General features: G+C 43.6%; 1 protein-coding gene across 1 annotated transcript; it reads right to left on the bottom strand.

Annotated features, from left to right (window-relative positions):
- Positions 1-1,894: 1,894 nt before the first annotated feature.
- Positions 1,895-6,277, bottom strand: KIF4B (kinesin family member 4B). Its single transcript, XM_002808439.4, has one exon. It carries the CDS (start codon positions 6,170-6,172, stop codon positions 2,468-2,470), a length of 3,705 nt encoding a protein of 1,234 aa, XP_002808485.4. The 5' UTR covers positions 6,173-6,277; the 3' UTR covers positions 1,895-2,467.
- Between the last annotated feature and the right edge of the window lie 2,471 nt (positions 6,278-8,748).

The following is an 8,748-nucleotide window of genomic DNA, read 5'->3' as shown; positions in this document are numbered from 1 at the left end:
GGAAGCCAGGAACAGGCAGGATCTGCACCCCTGGGTGCAGCTGCATCTGCCACACCCGCAGTTGTAGACCTGGGCCTCCCACTGCAGGAAGCAGGCAGGAGCTGGGGCTGAGTCGGCGGGGCAGGAGCTCCCGGGAGCAGCTGCGGCCGCCCTCCCAAGCGCAGGGCCCAGGCATCTCTGCAGCCTACACCCTCCGGGCCCCAGGAAGTCCCCACCCCCGCCCCCATTTCCCCAGCTCCCTCGCCGTCCCTGCAGGCTCCGGGGTGCCTTCTTCCACTGTCTGGCCCCTCTTTGCCCTGCTGTGATCTCGGACTGGGGGTTGGGGCCGAGCCCCGGGGCCATGAATGACAACAGGAGGCAGATTGATTCCTTGGCAGAAAGGGACAGTGTCCCCAGTAAGGCCCCACCCTCAGGCTAGGGAAGGCCTGAAGGTTGGGGGCTGGGCCGCCAGTTCCACAGACTGGAGTGGGAGCTCTAGTGCCTCTTCCTGCTGCCCATGGCTGCTCATGGACCAATCAGCACATACTTCCTCCCCTCTGAGGTCCATAAAAGCCCTAGGCGGTCAGCCAGAGCAGGCCAGAGGACAGCCAGAGGAGGGAGAGGGCAGAGAGAAGACGAGGGGACAACCAGCTGCAGAGCGGAGCACTCACTCCGCTGATAGCTGGAGGTGATGGGATGACGTGTTGCAGAGAGTAGTACTCTCTCCACTGAGAGCCACAGAGACGACCTGCCGGCAGAGAGGAGCGACCCTCTCTGATGAGAGCTTCAGAGACTTGCAGAGACATCCGAATGACTTGTGTGCGGAGAGGAGCCACCCTCTCCAGGGTGTCCTCTCTGCTGAGAGCTGAACACTTGATGGAACAACCTGCTTACAGAGGGAGCTACCCACTCTGAGCTGTTCTAATACTAAATAAAACTCTTCTTCACCCTTCACTTGTCTGTGTACCTCATTCTTCCTGGACGCTGGACAAGAACCCAGGCAAAGGTGCTGTGGCCACAGAGGTTTCTGGCCAGAAAAATCAATACCCCAGAGATCCTGTAACACTACTAATATACATAACAGCATGAATGAATCTCAAAAAACATGATGTGATTATATCATCAAAACCAAAGACATTATAAGAAAAGAAAATGAAGAATTATATACCATAACCTAGTAGAATTTATCCCAGGTATGCAAGTCTGATTCAACATTCAAAAATCAATGTCATCTATCACCTCAGCAGGCTAACAAAGAAAAATTAACACCATCATATCAATAGGTGCACAAAAAGCATTTGACAAATCCAATACCCATTTATGATGAAAACTCTCAGTAAACTAGGAACAAAGTTGAACTTATCTTGATAAAGCATATCTACAAGAAACCTACAGCTAACATCATATTTAATGGTGAGAAATTGGAAGTTTTCCCACTACAATACAGAACAAGTCAAGGATGTCCTCTCTCTCCACTTCTTTTCAACATTGTACTGAAAATATTAGTTCATAAGACAAGAAAAGGAAATAAGTACACACATTGGGAAGGAAGAAATCAAACTGTCTTTGTTTATGGCCAGGCGCAGTGACTCATGCCTGTAGTCCCAGCACTTTGGGAGGCCAAGGCGAGCAGATCAGTTGAGGTCAGGAGTTCAAGGCCAGCCTGGCCAATATGATGAAACCTCATCTCTACTAAAAATACAAAAAATTAGCTGGGCGTGGTGGCATGAGCCTGTAATCCCAGCTACTTGGGAAGTTGAGGCACAAGAATCACTTGAACTGCAGAGGCAAAAGTTGCAGTGAGCCAAGATCACACTACTGCACTCCAGCCTGGGCAACAGAGTGAGACTCTGTCTCGAAAACAACGAAACAAAATTATCTTTGTTCACAGATGGCATGATAGTCTATGAGACACTTTTTTTAAACAGTAGATGGGCTAAGGTTTATTTACTTAACATTGAAAAATAATTCATTTACTTCAACAACATGGCATACAATCAAGTGAACTATTGAAACACTTACAATTCAGAGGGGGTCAGGACAGGAAAGATCACAACCCCATTCCTGAGATGGAGTGAAAGATCTCAGCCAGGCCTCCAACCTAAGCCAGGCTCCTCCATTAAGCAGAGACAACCAAAAGATAAGAAAGCCTTGGCCTCATCCCCAACAGGAGAGCCTGAACTGCTCACAAATAAGAAGGAACTTGATCATACCGAGGACTGGCTGCTGATGAGTCATTAGGAAAGTCAGTTGGTTCTCTCTTCAGTAGGTGGTTTAGCACCCTTCTGGAGAACAGAGAGTAGTAGTCTGGGGCTGGAGGCTGAGAGACAACATCCAACAAAGGTTACCTTCTTTTTAGTAATGCTTTGTTCCTTTTTTCAACAGCAAGAAACCTGAAATCCAGAGAAGTCATTTAAGAAACCCCTTCTGGCTGCAACCTGAAAGCATCTCCCAAGCCAGACTGGAGGTAGAGATGATGACTCCAACTTCAGTGGGCTTCTTCTTTGATAGGGGAGCAGCCAGAGAAGAAGCTGGTGTTGCTGGCCAGAGCTCGTTTCTTTTTCTTCCCTGGAGCCTTATTTTGTTGGTGTTCTGTTGCTCCATGTTTCAATTCCGGGAGGTCAAAAGAGGAGGGAGCTGGAGCAGTCTTCTTTGACAGCACCTCCTCCATGTCACACATCTCTTTCAGGATCTTGCTATTGGGGGTGGCACAGACAGGGTTAAAGAAGCTCAATCCTGGGGTCACCTCGGTAGGATCCTCCAGTTTGAAGGAGCCTTCAGAATCCTGGGTCCATTCAACATTGCCCAAGCCATCCTTGCCTTGCTGGCGGTTCCGACACTTTGTGGGGTCACAGCTACAGTCCACACCACAGTCTGACTTTTGCTTCCTGCACCCACACTGTTTGTTTCCACACCAGCCCTTGCAGGAACACCCCTGGATGTTCTTCCTGGACACCTTAACTAATTTTGTTGGCTTCCATTCCTCATCATCCCCCTCATCACTGTCACCATCACCATCACCATCCTCATGATCATTCACAGAATGCTCTGAACAATATTTTAGATCCTCGATGTCCATGCTTTGCTCCAGGAACTTTTCTTTAACACGAGAAGGTTTTGGCTTAGGTGGGATATATTCAAAAGAAGAGTCTGGAGATAGAAGGGTATCATTAGGAAGATGTTTCTGTCTGCCGGTTACCTGAAGGAGGGTCAGTTTCTGCTTGATGATTTCATTCTCTTGGAGAAGCTGCTGATTTTGCTCACACATTTCTCGCATCTTCTCAAGTTCTTCATCCTGACACTGCAGTGTGCTCAGCAGCTGCTGTTCCTTTTCACTGACTGACTCCTCTAACTGCTTCTCTGCTATTTGGCTTTGCTGCAGCTGGCTGAGAAGGTATAGCACCTTCTCTTGGTGCTGTTGCTCCATTCTGATCAGCTCAGCTTGTAACTCTGTCTCTATCTCAGAAAAATGATTTTGTTCCTCAAACAGCATCTTCTGCATGTCAGCACAGCTGGCCTTGCTCTGTCTCAGGCTGTTTTCAAGTTTGGTGACATGTATTTTAGAGGAGACCAGCTCTCCAATCAAATATTTCAGGGCACACTTGGCTTCCAGAATGGTGGCAATATTCTCCCAGCATTGTTTTGGCCTGTCTTCACTTTCTGCATCCAGCAGCTTCTGCTGTAGGTCAGCAATCTGAGCACTCCTGAGTTCCATTTCAGTCTCTAGGCTTTCAATCTGCTTTGTAATACAATTTTCTGACTCCAAAACTTGACCATTCACCTCAGTAAGGGAGAATGTACGCTTCCGGAGTTTAGGAGGTGGATTCTCCTGAGATTCCTTTTTTTCTTTGAGTTGAACCACATCCTGAGCCAGGATCTTTCTATCTTCAAGGAGGTCATTCAGATGGCGTTTGGCTTCCTCAGTACTAACCATAACCTCAATTTCATTTCCAAGCCAATTCCTCACTCGAGCTGCAGTGCCTTCCATTCCATGGCTCTGAGTCTCTTTCCGCTTATCTGTGACCTCTCGTTGTTTCTGGAGAGCATCCTTGAGACGCTTGTTGGCAGCTGCTGCCTCCTCTGTTTTACGTCTGAGCACACTGGATTGTTTCTGGAAGTTTCTTTCAAGTTTGAGCAGCTCATATTGCCTCTTACAGTCTCGTTCTTTTAACTGTATTACTTCTTTGTCTTTTTTCTGCTTCCACTGTCTAAACTTCTCAGCATCCTCTTTCATTTGACGCATTAACTGTACCCGCTGGTTTTTCATCATCCGTATCTCCTGGTTCAGCTTGGAGACAGTACATTCTGTGGATTCCTTTAGTTTCAGAAGTTTGGACTGCTCATTCAGCTTCTTCTTCAGATCAGCTATTTGACCCTCCAGCTCCTGGAGACGTTTGCGGCGGCGCTCACTCAACTTGGCTTGGTTGACATCCTTCTTTGCTGTCTGAAGTTCGAGAACCAATTCTTCCTTTTCCTTTTGCAGATTGATGACTTCTAATTCTAGATTTTTTATGTTATCCTGGTATTGAAACTGAATGGGCTGTAGTTGGCTGTTGTTCTGAGTCATCTTCCTAACTAGGGCCTCTTTCAGTGCAAGGGCGTTATTCAACTCAGTCACCTCCTTAGACATCTGAGCTTGATGGAGAGCATGCTGAGTGGTAAATGCGTCAGAAGACTTACTCATCTCTGGACTGGTTTCCAATTGAGCTTTGTGTACCACCGCAGTATCTATGGCTGCAGCCATGCAAGCAACCGTTTCATCTGATAACTGGGTAATCAGTTGCTGCAGGTTACAAATTATCTCTACATTTTCTTTCAATTCCTGGTCTTCCAAAGTCTCCACTAGCTTTTGAAGATCCAGTTTGCAGGCCGCATGCTGCCTGAGCTCTTCTAGCTTGGCGTTCAGTTTTTCATTCACTTGCTCTGTCAAAATGATCCTCTCCAACATCTGTGCTGTCTGACCAGCTGCCTCCCTCAGACCATGACTTAATTTTTCATTTTCCTCTACCAGTGACTGATTCTTCTCCATCAGGGATTGTAGATTCTCTGATGGTTCTGCATTTATAGATCCAGGCAGGGTACCGCCATGGGCTTGTAGCAACAAGACTTGTAGCTGTTGTACCTGTTGCTTTAGATGATTAAGTTCAGCTGTGTGGGGATCAATATTAACAATAGGTTTGTTCTTGATTTTTCTTGCTCTGTCAGCATAACGAAGGGTACTTAATGTTTCCTCTAGATTGGAGTCAGCAGGACTCACACAGGCTATCATAAGAGTGTGGCTATTACCTCCTAGAGAATCTTGAAGCAGTCGAGTTAACTTGGAATCTCTATAGGGCACAAAGCCACCCTTTTTGTCATCTCCAAGAGCACTGATTACATTTCCCAAGCATAGGAGACCTCGGTTAATATTAATACCCTCTTTTAGACGATCCCCTTCAGCCTTGGTTTTCTTCTGTCTTTCTGATCCAGCGAGGTCTACGAGATGCAGCTTGGAGCGAAAGCTGCTATTCTTGTCACTTTTCTTTCTTTGCTCTAGGGAGATAGTAAAGATGGCATGAGACCGGGATGACTGGGAGTTCATAGCTGTGGAGGCCACAGTCCTAGAGTTGTTGCCCTGCTCCAAACAGGAAACAGTATCCAAGGCAACTAAAACAGTCTTCTCAGTGAGTCCCACAATCTTTATACCTTCCTTAGGATCCTCCCGTATATTTATTTGAGCTTTCTCACGAGATAGGCATAGAAGATCCAAAATTTCTTCATTGTAAATCTCTAAGTAAGACACTTTCAGAGTAAACTCAAAGTCACTCTTTTTATCAATTTCTTTGAAGAGCAGTTGTATTACCCTAGGAATAATGCCAACTGTTGCTTCATTCTCCTGCTCTGCAGTGTATGCACCTCCCATTGAATAGGTTTTTCCAGAGCCAGTCTGCCCATAGGCCAGGACCGTTGCATTATATCCTTTAAATACACCTTTTATGAGCGGCGCTACTGCTGTATTGAAGACTTCTTCCTGTTCAGTAGAGGGGTCAAACACAAAATCGTAGGTGAAGGATTTATCAGTACCAACCACCACCTGAGGCTCCCTGGGCACGAAGGAAAGGCACATCTGGCAGCCCTCGCTAATCTCTTTGGGGACCAGAGGGCGACAACGCAGTGCCACTCTTACAGGAATTCCCTTCACCTCTTCCTTCATGATCCTATCTCAGCACCGTCTCAAACTAAATGTCCCTTCCCCGTTCACCCGGACTCTCCCGCCGCCCTGTCTCCGCCGGAGCTTTAACCGCCAAGTTTCAAATCCCTCCCAGAGACGCCAACCAATTGCAGTGCGGAAGGCCCAAGGGCGGAGCGCGCACATGTGCGCGCGCAGGCCGGCACGGTGGGAAGGGGAGGGTAAGTCCAGAAATTTTTTTTTAACCAACAACAGAAAAATGTCCTGGAACTAATAAGTGAGTATAGTATAAACTTGCAGGATACAAGGTTAATATACAAAGTAAATTGGTTTCCTATGTACCAATAGTGAATAAGTGATATTCAAAATTGAAAGCACAATACCACTTACTTTAGACCTTAACAAATGACATAGGTATAAACCTAACAAAATATGTATAAGATCTACATGATGAAAACTACAAAACTCTGATGAACAAGATCAAAGGGGAACTAAATAAATGGAGAGATATTTTATGTTCATGGATAGGAAGGCTGAATATCTTAAAGATGTCAGTTCTTCCCAAACTGATCTATCCATTCAATGCAATTCAAGTCAAAATCCCAGCAAGTTATTTTGTAGATATTGACAAACTGACTCTAAAGTTTATATAGAGAGGCAAAAATAATAATAATAATACAATGGCAAACATAATATTGAAGGAGAACAAAGTCATAAGACTGACACTACCCAACTTCAAGACTTACTATAAAACCACAGTAATCAAGACAATGTGGTATTGGCAAAAGAATAGACAAGTAGACCAATGTATTAGAATAGAGAGATCATATAGATACAGTGACTAGACCCACATAATATAGTTAATTGATCTTTGACAAAGAAGCAAAGGCAACACAATGAAGCAAATATAGTTTTTTCAACAAATGGAACAAATGGTGCTGGAACAACTGCACTTCTGCATGCAAAAAAAAAAAAAAAAAAAAAATTTAGACTCAGACCTTACAGCCTTCACAAAAATTCACTCAAAATGGATCATAGTCCTAACTATAAAATGCAAAACTATTAAACTCCTAGAAGATAACATAGGAGAAAACCTAGATGAACTTAGGTATGAGATGACTTTTTCGATATAACACCAATGGCACAATCCATGAAAGAAATCATTAATAAGTTTCACTAAAATTGAAAACTTCTGCTCTTCAAACAAAACTGTCAAGAGAATAATACAAGTCATAGACTGAGAGAAAATATTTGCAAAAGACACATCTGATAAAGGAATGTTATCCAAAATATACAAATAACTCTTAAAATGCAACAATAAGTAAACGAACTATCTGATTTTAAAATGGGCCAAAGGCTTTAATAGACACCTCACAAAATAAAATATAAACATGGCCAATAAGCACATGAAAAGATGCTCCACATCATATTTGGTCAGGAAAAAGTAAATTAAAACAATAAGATACTACTACACACCTACTAGAATGGCCAAAATCTGGAACACTGATAATACCAAATGCTGGCAAGGATATGGAGCAGCAGTAATCTCATTTATTGCTGATGGGAATGCAAAATGGTATAGCCACTTGGGAAGGCAGTTTGGTGGTTTCTTACGCAACATAACATATTCTTACCATCTGATCCAGCTATCACACTCCTTAGTATTTATCCAAGGGAGTTAGGACCCCACAAAAACCTGCATGTGGATGTTTACAGCAGCTTTATTCGTAATTGCCAAAACTTGGAAGCAAGGAAGATGTCCTTCGGTAGGTAAATAGACAAACTTCAGTACATCCAGACAATGGAATATTATTCAGCACTAAAAAGAAATGAGCCACTCAAGCCATAAAAAGACAAAGAGGAAACCTCAATGTCTATGACTCAGTGAAAGAAGCCAAACTGAGAAGGCTACACACTGTGTGATTCCAGCTATACGACATTCTGGAAAAGGCAAGACTCTGGAGGAAGTAAAAAGATTAGTAGTTGCTAAGGATTACAGGGGAGGGATGGATGAACAGGCAGAGCACACAGGATTTTTAGGGCAGTGAAACTACCTGGTATTATACTATAATGGTGAATCTATGTCATTACACATTTGTCCAAATGACCTGATTTTAAAATGGACCAAAGGCTTCGACAGACACCTCACAAAAGAAAATATAAACATGGTAAATAAGCACATGAAAAGACGTTCCACATGATATTCGGTCAGGAAAATGTAAATTAAGATACTACTACACACCTACTAGAATAGCCAAAATCTGGAACACTGACAGCATCAAATGCTGGCAAGGATGTACAACACTAAGAGTGAACCCTAATGTAAACTATTGGCTTTGAATGATAACAATGTGTCAATGTAGGTTCATTAATTATAACAAATGTACCATTCTGGTGCTGGATGTTGATAACATGTCTAGGGGAAGGAGGTGTGTGGGAAATCTCTGTACTTTCCTCTTAATTTTGCTATGAATCTAAAACTGATCTAAAAAATGTAAGTCTTTTTACAAAAAAATATGTTGAGCAAAAGATGCAAGACAAAAAAGCAAAAATTGTACAATTCCATTCACATGAAATTCTAAAACAATAAAAAAATAAAC

This window comes from Macaca mulatta, chromosome 6 (genome assembly GCF_049350105.2).
Source record: "Macaca mulatta isolate MMU2019108-1 chromosome 6, T2T-MMU8v2.0, whole genome shotgun sequence".
Lineage (NCBI taxonomy): Eukaryota > Metazoa > Chordata > Mammalia > Primates > Cercopithecidae > Macaca > Macaca mulatta.
This window is presented reverse-complemented; position numbering and strand designations above follow the sequence as displayed.